This window comes from Amphiura filiformis, chromosome 2 (assembly GCF_039555335.1).
Source record: "Amphiura filiformis chromosome 2, Afil_fr2py, whole genome shotgun sequence".
NCBI lineage: Eukaryota > Metazoa > Echinodermata > Ophiuroidea > Amphilepidida > Amphiuridae > Amphiura > Amphiura filiformis.
Genome location: NC_092629.1, coordinates 89,878,370 through 89,898,233, shown reverse-complemented (window position 1 = coordinate 89,898,233; position 19,864 = coordinate 89,878,370). Strand labels below are relative to the sequence as shown.

Sequence of the window (19,864 nt, the reverse complement as noted above, 5' to 3'; positions counted from 1 at the left end):
TGTGTTTTTCTGAAAATGTGAAAAAAATGGGAGATATGCCTCTCCTAAGCTTTGTGGGATATTCAGGCATGGGACTACGCATTAATGAGAAAGCCCAATGAAAATGGGCTGAAAATAAATAAAACTGCGGGAATTTTGACATCAAAAAAGACTGGTTCCAGAGTTTTGGCTGGAAATTCTCATGCCTGGATAATCATATATGGTGAATTTCAGTCATCCAAAATCATCCATGGTAGTTTTTGTGTATTTCGTCACCAAGCATCCTGGTCATGGTGTGTGTGTCCAAAACATGCATTAAATTTTGATGTAGAATTTTGATGACACAGCCCAGGATCCTCGTAATACAATGTTAAAGTAGACCAATCCCTGGGCCTCAAGGAAGAACAGATGATTAATTGTGTTTTCAACTGATTGAGTGTCCCAGGTTAAAGAAGAAATAAAACAAACAAACAAAAAACAATCAAACCTTCCTATCTCAAAGTTACCTGAACACATCTACTAATACATACATGTGTACAACGTACAATACAAGCTGTATCAAAATGATTGGTACCCATCAGTTTTCATTGATAATGGATGAGTCTGGCACATCAAAATTCAACATAAGATCCAAATAATTTGTAGATTAATAGATGTCATAAACTATCCATTCTTGACATTTCAAGAGTATCCAATGTTGTATTTGGAAGAGGTAGGCTTTTCAATAAACATCAAACTTGATGGGTACCAATCATTTTGATACACCCTGTATATTACTTACATTTAATGAATCCCCTAATATAACCAGACAACAGTCACTTTTTCTTCTGAATGCATTGAGTTCTGTATGAGCTTCAGACCTGTTAGTGATCTTCTTAAATATATGTATATCTTGGCCTCGGGAGACAAGCTTGGAACTCTTGGCTATGCAGGTTGCTGTCTCAAGTTTGTCTCCAGTCAACATCCAAATCTGAAAGAAAGAAATGTGCTTGCCGTTATTATCACCTTATTAAAATAATAGCCCAAGTTATAGTTGTGACACGATCTGGTCCATGGGGGCCAAAGGAGGCATTTTTGAAAATTGAGCTACTCTAATTATTATACTATACATACAATAAGCTATCATTTACTAAAAACACCAAAGGTCTAGCATACTTGGTTCTAAAGTTATGAAGTCTTTTGATGTCTATTTTCTTATGTATTTTATTGTTTTTTACTCCATATTTTTACCTTTATCTCAGTTTCAAATTTGCCGCCTTTGGCCCCCATGGACCAGATTGTGTCATATTTTTACCAATTTGAGATTTTGGCCTAAATCAGTTCTTCACCATACAAGACACCTGCAGTAAAAATGGCCAATTCACACACTCACTGTCATTACCTTACTGTAAGCTTACCTTGATACCAGCATTACGAAGCATTTCTAGAGTTGGTCTTACATCTTGTTGTAGCCTATCCTCTACCCCAGTCAGACATAGTAACTCCATGTCTCTTTCAAGACTTTCTACAACTGCCGCAACCTTTGCTGCTCTGTCAACCATACTCAGTTTGGCTTGATGGTACCGGTGCTGGAGAATAAAAGTACACAAAGTATTTTTTATTCTGCACTTTTTAGCAGATGTATACCCAACTAAATTGAAAGGGATCCCCATACACAAAAAGCCAGCGGGTGCTCATTATAGCAGCCAGGGTTTAATACCCTTCTCTTTTTTAAACTACCAACAATAACATGCGCAGATTGCAGATATGGCTTCCTGTACAGGACAACTTAAATTCCTTTGTTTGCGGTGCACCTGTGTTCACCTAGACAAGAAACCACTACTTGGAATATTCATATCTTTAACTAAAGCTGTTTATCAATCAGATCTAATTGTCACATGTAGAGTACATCATATTCCATATATTTCTCATAGCTTTATACCAGACACTAACAAAGGAGTCAGCCTCCTTCTATCTCAGTTCTATAATTACAACTTACTTCAAAGTCTGCATACTGCTCTTCAGTCAAATTCTTTTTCCCGACAACCAATGTCCGTAATCCTTCCCTGGCCATGTTCCCACACTGCAAACAAACAAAAATCGTATCATTAGATGTGATAAGAGGACACTCCATATAATCCCAAAAGGACTGTATGACTGGAACCCACTGCATGGAAAGCACTAAAACCAAAGTCATCTTGTAAACCCACTCTACAACAAGACAACCTTTCGTTCATGGACACAGACTGGCCAGTGGAAGTGACAGAAATTGATGCAGAATACAGCAAGATTTGCATGATGCGATCAAGCAAAATGAGTCCAATGTCGATCATAATCCAAATTTAGTTTTCAATCTCATTGTATGAGCCATTCAAAGAGCTTTATTTTGCTGAAAACCCCATCATAAAATGGTTCCAGAGATATGGCCATTTTAGTGTTGCTAAGAATAATAAAATACAAAGGAAGTTGAATACTATTATTGATTATATCTCAAAATCAATATTCCCGACATCCGACTCATTTTTCTTGATCGCATCACATATATCTCACACATCAGGCAGCAAGTGCTGTAATGCATAAAGCTAATCAGTAGATGGGTATTAGGTCCAATAGATTCAAACTGTCCATCAATGTTCACTTCTCAGGAAGCCATCAATTATTCTGAGGTGTGTCTCTGACTTGTGAAGATAGACCTACCTCTTCATCCAGCCAGTCATTATATTGCACAATTGAATTCATCACAGTATCGGCTCCTTTCATGAAGAAGATGATTTGTCCTGTAGTCTCCTCCTGGTAAAATTTAAAAAAAATTAAATTCTTATCAAGGGGTGTTACAATTTCAAAGGGGGGGGTCATTGATTACAGGTCTTTTTAACAACACTAATTCCCCGGGGTTAATTCCTTCAAAAAACATCTCTCTATCTGGCAGTGCTGCAAACAATATATTGTAACTACTGTCAATAACAATGGCCTCTCACACATGTAAATCGTGAAATTGGCGATCAATGTTCAAAAATACAGGTACTATACTGTATGGCACTTTGGCAGCATTTATGAAACAATTTGGTTATTAAAAATGGTGGGGGCATTTATTATTAGTGTCTTCCTTGTCCCCCTCTCCCCTTTTTTCTAATCCTTTTTCGACTCACTCGCCTTTTTGACACAGACAATGAAACTCACCTTTACTATAATACCCATTCGTTTTGTCTCGGATGTAAACGGGAATATCTGTAAAATTATGAAGCCATCTATATCACCTGTAGGCGTACGTAATTGCATGGAGCTGAGATCGCGTTTCACCAGGGCCAAGTTGACAGTCTCCGTCCACGATACTAACGCCACCTGAATGATGAAAACACAGAGATTACATCAAGTTTGATCAACATTACAAATTAATGAGTAGCAAACTGATTCTAACATCCCATCTATATGGGTTATTTCAGTTGCTATCCATACACCCCCTATGGAAGACATCACCTTAATCTCCCACATAGGGGGTACAGATTTCAAATGAAGTTACCCATTCAGGTAACCCCATTTGAAATTCACACTCCCTGCGACGTGGAAGATGAAGGTCATGTCTTCAACAGGGGATGTATGGATTTCAACTCGAATAGCCCAATATCTCCTATTGGCGTGCATAATTGAATGGAGTTGTGATCATTCAGGTTTTCAAAATGAGTGTCTTTGGAACTATTCACTAATCTATTCAAGGCAATATCAGTATGAAAAAATTGAGTGTCACGGCTGCAAACTAAATGCAGCAAGGTAGTGGCTGTAATATTGTGCACATAGCGACCTATACCATGCTGTGAATAATGAACAGACCCACATGTATTTACCCACTGGCTATGGCTCTTCATTGTAAACAAATTGAAGATGTCAATAAGTGGGATGTAATCTGTAATGAATGGATCATTTCCAAAGTTTGTTTATGTTGTGGTGAATTTTGGAAGTCAACATGGGTGACGATGGAGAGTATATTAGGCCTACAGGGGTTTTAACAACATGGTTTATCGCTAAAACTTGGTCAATTGCATTTGCAGTTGATGTCCTTACAAAGTAAGCTTACTCGTTTTGGACAATGAAGATGGAATTTATTAACAACCTATCAACACTATATTATTCAGCTTGAAAAATGCATCCGGATAACAGAGGTATCCGGATAGGGCCGGATAATCGAGGTCGGACTGTACTACATTTTGTGCCGGTTGGCAGGACATTTATTTACACTGAGTGCCATCAGCAAATATTTGTGCCAGTTGTACCCCACCTGCATGGCTATAGCCATTGGTTAAAAGAATCCTAACAGAACTGATTTTCCCCCAGATTTTCGTAACAATATCCACCTACCTCATCTGGGCTAGACGCTTGGTATACCACCTTTGCCTCCAACTCCCTATCCGCCTCTGGCGTGTCCATCTCCAAGTTATTATCTTCGTAAACTGGTGTGACGTTATGACAGAGTGCAAGTGCCCTCACTGCTTCAAACACCCTCGTCACCACCGTTCTTCTCACAGCTGATTTGCGTGATGGCGTGGCGGACGTGATGGAGGTTCCTTTAGCTTGGGAGTAGGCTGTTAATAGATGCGCTCTTACTTCGTCTTCTGATTCGGTGCCAAATGCGACAGTTCCTAGATGCAACTTTTTGAAAACCTGCGTTGGGGAGAAAATAAACACATTATTCAGTTTATTTGTTGATCCAAAGTTTGTTTATCCAAAGTAAAATGGCAAAATGACAGAACTGAATCAACAGTTGGAGCATGAACTATAGTCAACCACCAAAATGTTTTTTTTCTTGGTTTCGCAGGCTCTATGCATGCAGCATCTGTGCATATTATGCATTTCCACGCACATGTCTGTGGTTGGTTGCTATGCTGCTACCGACTCTGGCCTAAAAAAATTGTTTGATGGGCGTAACATGGAAAAAAAAGAGATCCGTAGGTCCAGATTTTTGTTTGTATTAATTTTTTTCTTCAAAAAGACTGCTAAATCTTACCTGCTTTGGAATACATAAAAAGACAAGGAATACAAACAGGATATCATGAGATGGTTAAAATGCATACTTGCTCTATTTAAAAAAAAACACCTTTTTTTAACTTCAAAAGATCCCATTTTTAGAGTATTTATCATCCACAATAATATCAAATTTAAATTACTTTTTCTTTCTTTTCCTTTCTCAAAATAAACAGACATATTCTGGGTCAGCAGTATATTTTGGGTAGATTGGATTATGCCAATCAACCTTTTTTTCTTCTCATTGTCAACATTCATATTGATACTGCTCCACCTACATCAACAAGGGCTTGATGGTGCATGGGTATCCTCAGCTTGTTGAGGGTAGCGTTGGGTCTAATTTAAAGCAACCACAGATGTAAAGTTAGGCAATTTTAAACACTGTTAACTAGATCATAGAGTTAGGCAGATTTTACCATCAACTGCACCACAAACATTAAGTTAGGCAGAACTGACACAAACCAGTCAAATTTGTGCATCTATCCTCAGCTTGTTGGAGGGAAGAGTTAGGCAATATTAAAACCGAACACATTTAATGTAAAGTTAGGCAGTTTTCAAACACTGTTACCTAGATCATAAAGTTAGGCAGGTTTCAGCTTCTGTCGATTTCAGCAGTACCAGTTGATGAATGCCCTGATGTAGCATACGAACTAAACATACCAGTGACCCTGTGGTTTCAATCAATTTAATAGCAGGGTACATAGCTTTTACCTTCTACAAGCCCTTTCACAATTTTGGAAATCTCAGATTGCGCATCAGCATCCGGGTTTTTTTTGTGAGATGACAACCATGTGGCAAACGGACCTCCTCCATTGACGATGCGTGTGATGAACCACACCTGAAAGGGATTCCCCTAGTTTTACATTCCTGTTTTCACACTAGCACAGTTCCTAGCTAGATCATCAATACTTTCCTTGTCTTATGCAAGTGTTCAGAAGATGTCAAGAACCAAAAATATGAAAAACACAGGTACAAAGTGCATCTTAAAAAGTGTGAAGTTCACCCGCAATCCCATTGAAATACTGCAGCGAGGATTTTAAAGCATGTGCAGCTCGAAATTTCAGAAATTACGAAAAAGGGCTTATCAATTAATATGTGCTCCCTGCTACTAGCTTAGCTTACCATTTCATTTTGTGTTAGCGTCCCTGTCTTATCAGTGAGCACGTATTGTATCCTTCCCAACTCTTCAGGTATCGTTGTCGACCTCACTACCGTGCCCGAAATGTCCTCATCGCGCATTACCAGAAAACAGTAGACGATCTTACCCATGTCCAAATTGACACGCAAACTGGAATATTAAAGATACAGAAATCAATGACATCATTAATCTTAAAAATGATTTGACCATGAACATTGAATGTTTACTGCGTACATTATATCAAGTTGAACCAGAAATATAGAAATTTCATGAGACACAATCAAGCTATTACGAGTTGTTTACGAATCCCAACGTAAAACCATTCTGCATTTGTAATGGTGGACAGTTCCAGTAAAATAAAAAAAGGTCTACTGCGATAATTCAGTCCCTTGGCCATCTTCATCTGATCACAAAATTTGAAGTGACGTAATAAATCGGATTAACTACCATAGCAATAGATGAATACAATATCGCCCTGCACTACAAGCAGGTTGCACTCATCACCTATGTATGTCTGCAATCATATAGATTGAATACAATACTGTTTTTTTCAAAGATACTTATCTTACAGGTGCGAGTGATCAGTGCAGGGCGATATAGTCAAAAATTTTATTCATCTAGTTTAAATCTGATTATTACATCACTTTGACAGCAAAATTAGGTCCCTGTAAGCACATTGGGCTATTCCATTTAAAATCCACACTCTCCCTGTGGAAGATTTTGGAAATACCTGCCACAGGGGGAGTATGAATTTCAAATGGAATGAGCACATTAGGCAGCTCCATCTGAATTTCATACCCCTCTGAGAAAGATTCAACTCAAATCTTCCACAGAGGGAGGGCGAGTTTCAAATGGAGCTGCCTAATGTGCTCATTCCATTTGAAATTCATACTCCCCATGTGGTAGATATTTCCACAATCTTCCACAGGAGTAGTGTGGATTTTAAGGAGGCACACAGGGTCACTAATTATCCATTATTATTCACCTCATAACTCGAAAACTATTTATGTAAAGTATATAAAAGTATACATATTTTGAATGGAAATGAGCTCATAAATCCATTTAAAATGTCAGTTTTGGGTCAAAAACTACAATTTTCGAAAAATCCCCCAAAACGGAAAAAAAAACCAAAAATTTTTGGTCCGCCATAAAAAAATTATTTGAAAATCAAAAACTGTAAAACATGAATTTTATTAATTTAGACAAATAAATCTAGAAAGTGTTTTTTATTTTTTCAAATTTTGCTTAGTTTTTAAAATATAGGCAAAAGTCCAGTAAAAACGCAGTGACCCGTGTTCAAATTTTTGAATCATGGGTGATAAAAAAGTTCTAGGCCCTAATTTAAAAAAATTAAAAAACACTATCTAGATTTTGGCCATATCTAAACGTTTGACTTAAAACTTACCTCAGTGATGCTTCATTTAGACGCTATGGCGGACCAAAAATGGTTAAAAGTGGTCAAAAGTGAACTTGCCGAAAATCGCGATTTAGAAAAATACAGCGGATTTTAGGTCCATTTTTGAAGATTATTCCATAAAGATATAATCCGGTGACTTGTGACGTTTGGTCAAGTTAGAAAATGAGAAGGGGCGTCCAACTGCAGCAGATTGGCATTTTTTTGGTGATTTAGAAAGTAAAAAATACAATATGACAAAAATATCCGTGCACATTCGCCAGATGTTTATCCACATGGTGCAGCCATTTTATTTACTGCAGTCTTGTTTCCATGGTGCAGCAGAGCTTCCGGCAAGGTCGCGATGTCGCGTCGGCGTTGAGGAGCTACAGGCGCGCGGACAGACAGACAGGTTAAGCCACAGAATTAGTTAATTTAATTCTGTAGGTTACGCAAACAAGATTATTTAAGCACAATTTTGTCCTGTTCCGTATAAAAAAAGATCATGCTCTGTATCAAAATTTGCGGACACCAGAACATTAAAATTAGCATAGAATAACTGACAAGCAAATATTTTAGCAGATAATCAGGAAGTTTTATGAATAAATTGAGACATAATCATGATAATTGCGATTTCTGTTTTGTACTAATTTTCATAATATTGCTTTAAAAATGCAATGTTTTTAATTTATCGCTTTTGGTGATTTTCTTTCTTTTTTTTTTTTTTTTTTGGTGTTGACAAATATTGCATTTTTATGTTCATTGTCCTTTTCTGAACCGCAAACATGATGTTGTTACTACTCGTTGCTTTTTCTTTTTAGTTGGTGCTTGAGAGGCACCACAGCGGCCCGTCCGCGCCAAAGGAATCCCAAGTAAAATTTTAAAGGATTCTGATGTGTCGCATTTATTCTCAATATTCGGTTTTTGTTATTGTAATTGTTTGTTGTTATCATATTTTATTTTTAACTTTTTACGGAATATCAAACACGTACAAAAGTCATAGGCCTATTATGGGTTGTAAAATATTTTGTACCGCATAAAAAGTGAATAAAACTACAACAACAAAAATAAAAAAAACCTGTTGTTGGTTTCAATCAAATAAACGTGTAAAAAGTGGGGTAAAAGTTGTAATATGTCTTGAATAAACTTCTTGTAAAACGGACAAAAAGTAGGCCTTTATATATGTTAAACGGGCAAAACACGGAGAGGTCACAAGAAAACTGAAAAAAAACACGGACATTTACATAGCCTAACAAAACCGAATTTCAAAAGTAGAAAACGGAACACTTATGGCTTTAAATTATAGATTGTGGTTTATGCAGTAGGCCTATATACCGTATATAGGCATCATGCTATAAAGAGCGTTTTAAAACAGTGCATGAAAACATTCACGAAAAAATGCTTTAAAGCAGTTTACCTTTTAAAGTATGCAGAAAACATTATAAACGTGAAAGTTGAAAGCCAGACAAACATTGCAAATAAAAAGGCATTCGGCCAAAACATTCGCAAAAAGTGTTGTAAAACCAAAGGGGGTATATGGTAGACCTAATAGGCCTACTAATGGAAATGTAGTTAAAATGGGTTAATATGAAAAAGCACGCAATTTGCGTTTTCGATTATATTTCTCGTTTGAAATTATTATTTAGCATTAAAACATTCATGAAAATGCTTTCATAAACTCGTGCTCGCTATACCGAATTCAAATATCGACATTTTTGACTTAGAGTTGTAGGCCTATGCCTATAGATGGTCGATATGATGTATTGAATTGTCAACGGTCAATCGGGAGTAGAGAACGTTTGAAAACGAATCTTAAATCCGTGTTTTAATAACACTTTGAAACATTATTCAGGGCCTTAGGTATCTAATATTATTTTTTTTAAATTATAGGCCTACCGGTATAGTAACTGCTTGCCTATTTTTTATGGACTTCAAAATGAAGACGAGACTGAACGACCGCAGAGGCTCCCGAACCAAGGCTGGGACTGCATTAAATATAAGCTAATATAATAGGCCTATATTCTTGTCCAACTACACCAACTAATTGGTAAATGAATGAAATGAATGAATGAATGAATGAATGAATGAATGAATGAATGAATGAATGAATGAATGAATGAATGAATGAATGAAATAACAAAACAAATTTTTAAACATAAAATAATAAGCCTAATGATGTACTATACGGGCTAAGTCTAGCCTACTAGCAAAATATTTAGGGCCTACGTTTTCTATCGTATCTACCAGATTGCGTAATCATTACAGGGCTTCTTACGGGTAACTACTTATTACAGATAAATTTCATCTTTTCACTTTTCAAAACAAAAACAAACAAAAAATTCACTATTATGTTCATATTTTAAAAAAAACTAAAAATTATACCACTATATCAGCACTTTTTTGGCGAAATTTATCGAGTAGGCCTACTGATTCTGGGACGGGGACGGTGGTGGTCTGTCGGCCCGCAGTTTCACAATGCAATGGTGCAAGCTTTACCTATCTTGGAAGAGATCAATACGATAAAATACGGTAGTGATCGCGATTGGCGACTCCAGACCATCAGTAATCACCTCGCCCATCCAGTTTACCATGTGTGCGTGTCTTTGCTAGCTGTACGCCGCAGTATGCTGCATTCGAGAACGCTTGATATATTGCGGAAAACAATGATTTATTTGCTTTTTGCATTTTGACGAATTTTTAATGAAAAAGGGTCTTTAAAATAGCTTTTCTTATGGTTCAAATTTTAAGATTTCTTTAAAATCTATTAATGACAAGATAAAATACGGTTTGAAGATGACATTAGTGATGAAAACTCAATTTTGGCCATGTAACACTTCAGTGATCCTGTGTGCATCCTTAAATGGAATAGCCCAATGTGATTGCAAATGAATAGGGGGCATTCATGCTGGCTAAAAATAGGTCTGGAATGATTCATGAGATCAATCACTTCTCAAAAATTCATTTAGATATGTATCAAAAAATTAAGGAAATCCAATCAAAAATATAGTCATATTGGGTACTTTGCCTTACTAAATTTTACGTTCTTCAAAGATATGTATACTTGGTGGTGTCCTTCCTTAACTCACTGGTCACTACAGGCCATCTAACAGCATTTCTGATTGGTTGATAACTTGAAAAGCAATCATTTCATTTGCCAATTATGACTAGGCTTTTTCATCGGGTTCGCCGTTGGACAAGTTTAGAACTGTCAAGCTTTCGTCAGGAGTAGCTCCGATTTCTTCAGGACAAAGTGCCTAAGAATGAGACATGTAGGCCGCCCCTTGCCTACCATGTAGGCCGCCCCTTGCCTACTGATGGCTCTGGGCGGCCTACATGTCTCATTGTGGTCCGTAGTGCAAGCTTACCTGAGTGGAATAATAGATGAAAAAAGCAGCACATATCTGGCAAAATATCTATACCATGGCCCATTAAAACCCTGTTAAATAAACACAAAAGGCAAACGCTAATCATTTATGAATAAGAAATTACACAGTATTCTGCATGATAAGGATGTATAAGGAAATTAATAGTGTACACATTCCATAGAGTAGCCAGTGTAGAAAAACGTTCAAACAATTGTTGCAAACATAACATGTGCACTTAAACATGTGCACTCATCGGATTTAAACCAGCATCCTTCGGATTTCTAGATTTCGTATAAAGAGCACTTTAAGGCCTATTTTGGTTGACGGATGTGATATGTTCATGACGAAGCGGGTCTTACGACCTACAGTGGCGTGTCCAGGGGGGCTTTGGGTGCTGAAGCCCCCCGCACTTTGTTAAAAATCATGTAAAATCAGCCGCTTTTTTTGGCGATTTTAGCCATTAAGCCCCCACATAAATCTAAAAGAGGGGCTGAGCCCCCAGCAGGAAAAGATCCTGGACACGCCGGTGACCTGTGTACATGACCCTACCCCAAACACTACCCCATCCGCACACACATTCCCCATATAGTTTTAGCACATTACCTTGAGTGCAATCATGACCAATGCTAGTGTAAGGGTTCCTAATAAGAGCACTTTGACTTGATTATTCATTTCTTGATCCAGAAGGCCTATCTTGATTGGTGGATGTGACATGTCCATGACAGAGCGGGTCTCACGGCCTGTGTACACAATCCTACCTACCCAAAACGCAACCCCAACCCACACATGCATCCACACAAACAGCTTTACCACATTACCTTGAGTGCAATCATGACCAATGCTAGTGTAAGGGTTCCTAAAAAGAGCACTTTGACCTGATTATTCATTTCTTGATCCAGAAGGCCTATCTTGGTTGACGGGTGAGATGTGTTCATGACAGAGCGGGTCTCACGACCTGTATAAACCACCACTCCTAGGGCTCGACCTGGATTTAGTAAAACACAGTAAGTAATAAGTAAAATAAACAAAGAAAACAAACAAACAATACAGATAAATTGGACAATTACTAGATTGATAGCATTTTGGATAATCGAGGCATGATTGACATAACATCACTGGCTTAAAGGACCGTATCATTTTCAAAATATTGCTTCATGTTTACAATAGCTTGAATGGACTGGTACCAGATTATTTATCATCTTGTCTCACACTGTACAGTCAATCTCGCTCTGAACTTTGCTCATCATCAGATACTGCATGTCTTGCAGAGCCCACATCTTCTCTCGCAAATCTTTCAACTCTAGGGAGGCCAATAAATGTTTTTCGCTCGCAGCACCAGGTCTATGGAATAAACTACCCATCAGCAACATAGTGTGTTCTCTATACTCAGTGTATCTTGTTGACTCATCAGAGCCCTGTGGAACTACAAATTCAAGATGTCCAGTCTCTTACCTGACGCTACTACTGTGTTTGACCATAGTGTGTTCTCTAGGCTCAGTGTATCTTGTTGGCTCACACCATTCTCTGTTTTGGTAAATGTTCCTACAAAGGAATGAATATCTTTCTGGGGTTTCTCGGCAAAAACAAAGGCATCTAAGTCCAGTAGATCCTGAATAATTGAAAACAAGAGTAATTTAAACAAATGAAGCAAATTTGTATCTTTGGTGGTGATCATGCTCACATGCCTACATTCACCCCGACACACCCAACCCCTGCAAGACCTACTTTGGGTGTGTAAATACTGAGGGTGTACGTACAAAGTGGCATTGAGGGCGTCGACATTGGTAGGGAAGGAAATTGCTTATTAACAGACATTGTTTATAATGCATTCTTAAACAGTTGAGAATGTTCCTGCAACCTTACTGGTTCTCAGCTGTGTTATATGACATGATATAACATGGTTCAGCATGTGCGCGTCAACACGATACACATACACTAGACTGCTGCCCTCAGTCGTCAACCGTCTGGATTGACGACTGAGAAAACTACGTGGAAAAAAAGTGACGGATTTTGCAACAGGATTCCTGTGGCATAGAGCATGCGCAGTTGTGTCCAAATTGACCTTTTGACCGAGTTTGTTGTTTTTAGAAGTTCAGAGTGCGATCTTGTCACAGTGGCGCGGTACAGCGACGCGGTACGCGGGCGCCGCTAGTCAGTCGCGCTACGGCGCACAACTGAAGTCACATTGAATAGTTTTCAGAAGTCCGTCATGATATTGGCTGTAAGATAATCAGTCGTCACTACGAAGCATACACATTACATGCGAAGTGTAGATGGCTGATTGGAATTAGTCTAACACATACACGCTATTTAAACCAATCAGAGGTGGCCAGCATCAATGGGACTGATCGATTCTAAGCCTTATGTGAATCCTTATAAAATCTAGTATTTTAATTGATAAAAATTTGGTATACCTATGATTAATATTTTTATTTGAAATTAAGTGTTTAAGAATGAGAATAAAGCTATTGTTTTAGGCGCTGTCGTTCACCTATCACCTAATATAACATGGGCGACATCATTATTTTTGATGTAAAATAACGAGGCAAATCTACTTAAAATAATGATGTCGCCTGAAAATATACATGTATGAGACAATATGCATGACAGCAGCTAAAAACAATACCTGTATTCTCTTAATTTTCATGCTATTGCGATCCTTTGATACCACACAGCACCTTTATCTCTAACTGATGACATTGTTTAGAATGGGAAGTCTTAAAATTTACCACCACCACCAATAACAACAACAACAACAACAACAACAACAACAACAACAACAACAACAACAACAACAACAACAACAAAAAGAAAAAGATGGAAAAGAAAAGGAACAAGAAAAACATAATCCTCAACAACAACAACAAAAACAACAACACCACCACCAAATGCAGACTTACCTCATCTCTTGGTAATGCTTGGCAACTGCTTACTGCTAGTCTTAACTTCCAGTCTGTTTCACCGTCTAGCTGGTCAGTGCGTATAAAACAGGAACCTGCATGGGGAAAGAGTTACAAAACAACAAATAAAAGCAAATTTGTTTACAAAACACTTTCATTACCAAATATATTTTTGGTCAAGCCATGCATCAAGTGCTGAATGAGAGATTGTTACCCCCTACTTATGGTGGACAAAGATACTGATGTGTTTCCAGACACCCAACAGTTTCCTTCTTAAACCTCGGTGATACATGTAGAAATTCTAAATAATTTTGCGGTTCTTGGCTAGCGCGGTTCTAGACCCAACGAATCAACAACAATGCCTCTATGTTGATGTGCTTTATCATTATAAAAAACCCTCAATGCACAAAGCAACTACAAGCGCAAGTATCACATGGGCACACTCATGGGAATGGGAAATTTGGCCAGCTAAAGTACACCGCCATGGCACGCTATCCCCGATCGCGTGTCTGGCACCTAAGGAGTCAGTGGTTCTTCTTTTTTCTTTCTTACTTCAGTTTTTCTTTTCCCCTTGCCAAAAAGCACCTGGGGCACTAGGTTTATTTTAAGTAATTCCATTGAATATACTTCTGACGATCGATTAATACCCCACCCTTCCAACCATATGGATACCTTCTTGAGGGCTCACACAACTTCAATAATTCACCATCAATCAATGTGCATGGGGAAATGCCTAAATACAACCTTCCAAAAATTGTCACCAAAATTAGGAACTTTACTACAATTTCACAGCCAGTACACTCAAACAAAAAAAATTAAATTCTTTCTTTCCCGATCACTGCACAGTTTAAATGCCACCAATAAATATTTCCCATTATTAGCCAATTACATCCTTGTTCTTGATCTCTACAAAATACCATACAGGTAATTAATGGACACAAAACCAAAATGAACAAGCTCTATATGTTATGAATTGATGCTCATGATCGCTCAAGGAGACAGTGTGCCAGTCATGCGAGGGTACAGCCCTCGATAATAATGTCCAAACCATATTTTCCCACCGCTTTTAATTTCTGTCAAGATATTTCCTCTCTTTATACAAGTGATACGCTGCGTGAATTGATATCATTCCGATTTGTTACAAGTCATCCTCAGGATTGCCAAAATATTCAGCCCAAATTGTGGGGCCAATCATCAAAAAAGTTGCCCAATTTTCCTCTTAACCATTGGTTTCTATGGGCCAAGAAACTACCGAAATTGCAGGAGCCAATTTGAAAAAGCCACTCAATATTCAGCCCAAATTGTGAAATTCCCTACAACATATCAGGATGTTCCACTATTTCTTATGTATTTCTTTATCCCAAAAAAGAAGCATAATTTCCCTTCAGATTACCAAATTTACAGGGAAGGAGATTCATGATTTCCCCATTTTTGTCACGCCTGACCATTGATTTCTATGGGACAACTAACTACCGAAAATTGCAGGAGCCAATGTCAAAAAGCCACCCATTTTTATTCCCTCAGAGATGGTCTTCAAAGCCACCCAATTGGGTGGATTACCAAATTGCAAGCTGGTAACCCTGTATAATTATATAAATGAGTTTGAAGGCATGTTGGCATTGTTTTGTAATGTTTGGTGTGTCTTCTTTGCGTGCGAAAATATGCTTATTATTTTTGAGGACCATGAAACCGCAAAATTCTTCTTGTTTTCAACACAGAAGCGATGATGCCAGGATAAATTGTTATGAGTGACAAAATTAATACAGGGTCCTTGAAAGGGTTGGGGATTTTGGCCCTTGGTGGGGTCAGAAGCAAAGTCCCATGAAGCATTTAGATTTTTTAAAGTAAAAACATACAGAAAAGCTCTAGGCATGAAATATCTTTCGCTGGGGCTACAAGACAGCTTTTTGTTTTAATGTTAATTGTTTATTGTGTACAACAACATACACAATAAACTTTTTATTTTCCCTGTAAAGTTTAGTGTGTCTTGTTTGCGTGTGAAAGAATGCTTATCATTTTTGAATTGTTGAGGACCATGAAACCGCAAATTACGTCTTACTTTTTAGGAACCTATATACAGTTCTAGCACATTTTCAACAATGGTGGTACAATTTTCAACCTTTTAATTCCACCCAAAGTGCCCCTGCTGGTCAGTTGGTACTGTTTTGGTTTGCTTTTTAGCTATATTTTTTCCAAATTGTTGTCAAAATACTTGATTTTTCCCTCTTCTTTCAATATCATGAAGGAAATTACTGCCCCTCCCACTATCATATACAAGGGAAAAACAATAAAACAAAACAAATCTATTTTGTTTATTATACATGGTCAGTTGTTTTTGTTTTTATACATGGTCAGTTGCATTTAATTATCAATCTATAACTTTTTATGCATTCTATACAGTTAATGCATTCAGTACAAAAAGCTGTGCATGTGCATGCATGGTTGGAACACCATAATTAGCATGCATGCACACAAACATGCACTTTATATAGAATACAGTTTGCTAGTCCATGCTTACATATGAACAGATGATATTATATCTCCATCTGCTGACATTCAGATAGAAATTAATATTCAATATAGTCCAGAAAACAACATAGCTTGAATGACATATGTTTTCACAACCTAGCGCCAATATATCTCCCAATTTCAAGACCAAAATATTCTCTAAATTGATTCAGGCCATGCAGCTGTATGAGGATGTTTTGATTATGGGTGGGTGGGGGTGGTTCTGTAGGGGTGTGCATATGTCTTGTGGTGTGCATATTTTTTCCAGGGGCGTGGGGGCCTGGGGGGGGTACTCAAGTTTGGTTTTGGTAGGGAGGTGCCAATTAATGAGAATCTGAAAATGGACCTATTTTATTCTAGAAATTTGAACCCATCACTATACAAAAAGTCAACATTTTCAGCCAAATTTAACATAATTTTTCCAACTATTCCTCACATTTTTGATTGATTTCAAAAGTTTTGGCCACAGTGAGGAAAATGGGCTATGTTCCAAAACAAATGAGAAAACTCACCTATCCATATACCCAAAATCGGCCTAAAAAGAGGGGTCATTGATATACCAAATGGCCGAAAATGAGACCTATGTTGCGGCACATCCCCATATGGTCACTTGCACTGAGTAGCTCCCCCCAGATATTTTTGGGTGGAGGTGCATGCACATGTACATATTTGTGTTCTCACCATTTTTCTCTGTTGTCCTGAGGAAGATCATATCGGCAGGCACTCTCTGATTCTGAAAATAATGACAAAGAAATGAAAAAAAAAAATTAATATCAAAACTTGATATTTTACTCAACAATGATGACTATTAAATAATGATCATCCTCATCATTATTTAATTAATACATTTTTGTTCAAATGACTATCTGCTCCTGGAAATGAAAAACATGACTAAACAAAAATGTAGCAATGCCCATGTTTGCAACAATTTATTGCCTTTGTACAATTGTTTATTGTTTCCTTTTCCTTTTACTGGATTTTGTTTATTTGTTATTACTTTGTTATTGATACTGGTTACATTGGGAAAAGGCGATACATTTGTGTCTGAATCCTACTAAGCAACAACAAAGAGAAAATAAATAATGAACAAACAAACAAACAAACAATAAACAAACATAAAAATAAATAAATAAATAAATAAATAAATAAATAAATAAATAAATAAATAAATAAATAAATAAATAAATAAATAAATAAATAAACAAACAAACAAACAAACAAACAAACAAACAAACAAATTAATTAATTAATGGCTTGCACTCCTTTTTTGAATATTTCTCAACACTGCCATATGAGAATGCTGTAACTAAACTCCAAAACAAATGCTGTGAATATTCCATATCAGGGATATATTAAGTAGCAAATTCCTTTTTAAGTAGGTAGAGAAAAATAACCTGTCATTTAGGAAAGTTCCAGAAATAAAAAACTCTTTCACTCATTGATAAACATATGTCAAGCCATAGAAATGTAAAAATCTCATGAAAATTAATATATAGAAGCCTGCTCATATTTTGTAAGTTTAAAAAAAAAAAATTCAAACAGAAACAAACAAACATACACTGCCAATCACTGTCATATCTTATTACCGGTAACAATGAAAAAAATATCGGAAGCTTCTTCTCTACTGATTATGACACTCTTAATTTCCCACCAATTTTCCGCTACCTCCGCAGCACAATGCAAACATGTAAAAAAATCACCTAGCATAACTCCGCCAACAACAAAACAAACTTGGAGTACAAAATTGCTTCCTATTCAGCTTAGTGCTGGCTACAAATTGTTCTTTTATCTCTCTATTGTTCTTGGTTGACATGGCACAGGAAAAACAATGGAAGAAGGTAATAAAAAGGTCGCAAGGTCAAGTCAGTAATTACTTGAAGACACGCCCCGGGAACCGTGCTCTGGTGGTTCTTAAGGTGAACTGAAATCAACGTACTGCAACGCTGCATTCCAACACACTGTTACACGTGGGAATTTTTCATTTTTTGTTTCTAAAATGCAAGTAATGTTACGGTAAAACTTGTGCAAATTCTTTCGATATTATTTTATTGAAGGGAAATATCTATAAATTCAACACAGAATAGTCTGCCCACAAGAATTGGGCTATTTGAGTTGAAATAATTATATGTACACCCCTATGGAAGACATGACCTTAATCTTCCACACAGGGAGTGTGAATTTTAAATAGGGTTACCTGAAGGGTGGCTCCATTTGAAATCAACACCCCTGTGTAGGAGATTAAGGTCATGTCTTCCAGAGGGGTATATGGATTTCAATTGGACTATACACGTTGGTCAATGAACATGTCATTTTGATCATAAAACCTGAAGATTCTTCATTTAAAGAGCTTCATTAATTCATTCTGTTTGTCAGCCTATTGTAGCACTATCTGCTAGGGTTTGTTTGTTACTTTTGTAATTGTTACTTTTAAGTCGACCAATTTACTTCCACAGATAATTGGGCTAATCCATACAAAATTCATACACCCCCTAATGGAAGACATTACCTTAATCTCCTATACAGTGGGTGTAGATTTCAAATGGAGTCACCCATTCAGGTAACGTAACGCCATTTAAAATTCACACTCCCTGTATGGAAGATTAAAGTTCTGTCTTATGATGTGTTCCTATGGATTTCAACTGGAAGTGGAACAGCTTATTTTACAAGAAACTCAGCAAGTTTTAGGATTATTAGTGAAAAATTGCCACAGCAAAGAGTGTCTTTGGGTGATGTGTGTATAAATAGCATTCTGTACATCCTTACTACACAAAAACGAAATAATGGGAATTCCCCTATCCTCATGGCATAAACACACCACTACTGTTTCGGAAATGACACCACCTGCGATCCTCAATGTACAGTATAAACTGGGTCACATAATTTCAGCATGGGTATGCTTTATGCAGGTGAAAATCGTATGCATCAGGTGACAAGACTCAAGGTCACCCATATAAGGCATTATTTTCATACCGTTGTGAGAACAAAATCATTTACAAAAATCAACAAAAGGAATGGATTGATAGGATAGGCCCGACAGTGAGAAAAGAAAATAGGAAACATTTCTAGCAAAAGTTCATTGACATGTCATTGATATGCCCATATAAATGGGGACCTCCAAATTCACAAAGGTCCACTTTTTTGAACAAAAAGGTAAAAAGAGGGAGAGATTTTGATGAAAGTTCCCCTCTTTGATGACAGGGTATTTTTTAAGGGGGTTCACTTTTTACAAAATATCTGCCCAAGTGCACTTTAAAATTCAAATCTCACAAATCCCAGAATTGAGGTGGGAGGGGACGAGAACCAAAACATTAATTTTATACAGCCTTAAATAATATGACTGTAGCAACGTATTGGAGGTCAGAGGAACTTTGTCCTGAAAAATTGACATATGTCTGCAAACACTATGGACCACAATGACCTCATCCCAATGGCATAGTACAATATAAACCTTAATTAAATAATCATAGTGTAAAATTTGACCTTAAGTTGCCGAGTATGAGTTTCTGTACCCAAATTTTTAAAGGTCGTTCAATGAATGTACAAATGTATCAGGGTTAAAGAACTACGGCCTGATAGATGAGCATAT

The 19,864-nt window shown here is 37.1% G+C and overlaps 1 protein-coding gene across 1 annotated transcript in view; it reads right to left on the bottom strand.

Annotated features, from left to right (window-relative positions):
* The window catches only part of LOC140146813 (probable phospholipid-transporting ATPase IIB), a 77,259-nt gene that overhangs the window by 17,291 nt on the left and 40,104 nt on the right, over window positions 1–19,864 (bottom strand). Inside the window, 12 exon segments of the mRNA XM_072168692.1 lie at window positions 761–949; window positions 1,377–1,547; window positions 1,958–2,041; window positions 2,656–2,748; window positions 3,139–3,300; window positions 4,312–4,614; window positions 6,097–6,262; window positions 10,871–10,941; window positions 11,689–11,855; window positions 12,323–12,479; window positions 13,771–13,865; window positions 16,960–17,011. Of these exon segments, the coding sequence (XP_072024793.1) occupies window positions 761–949; window positions 1,377–1,547; window positions 1,958–2,041; window positions 2,656–2,748; window positions 3,139–3,300; window positions 4,312–4,614; window positions 6,097–6,262; window positions 10,871–10,941; window positions 11,689–11,855; window positions 12,323–12,479; window positions 13,771–13,865; window positions 16,960–17,011 (1,710 nt within the window).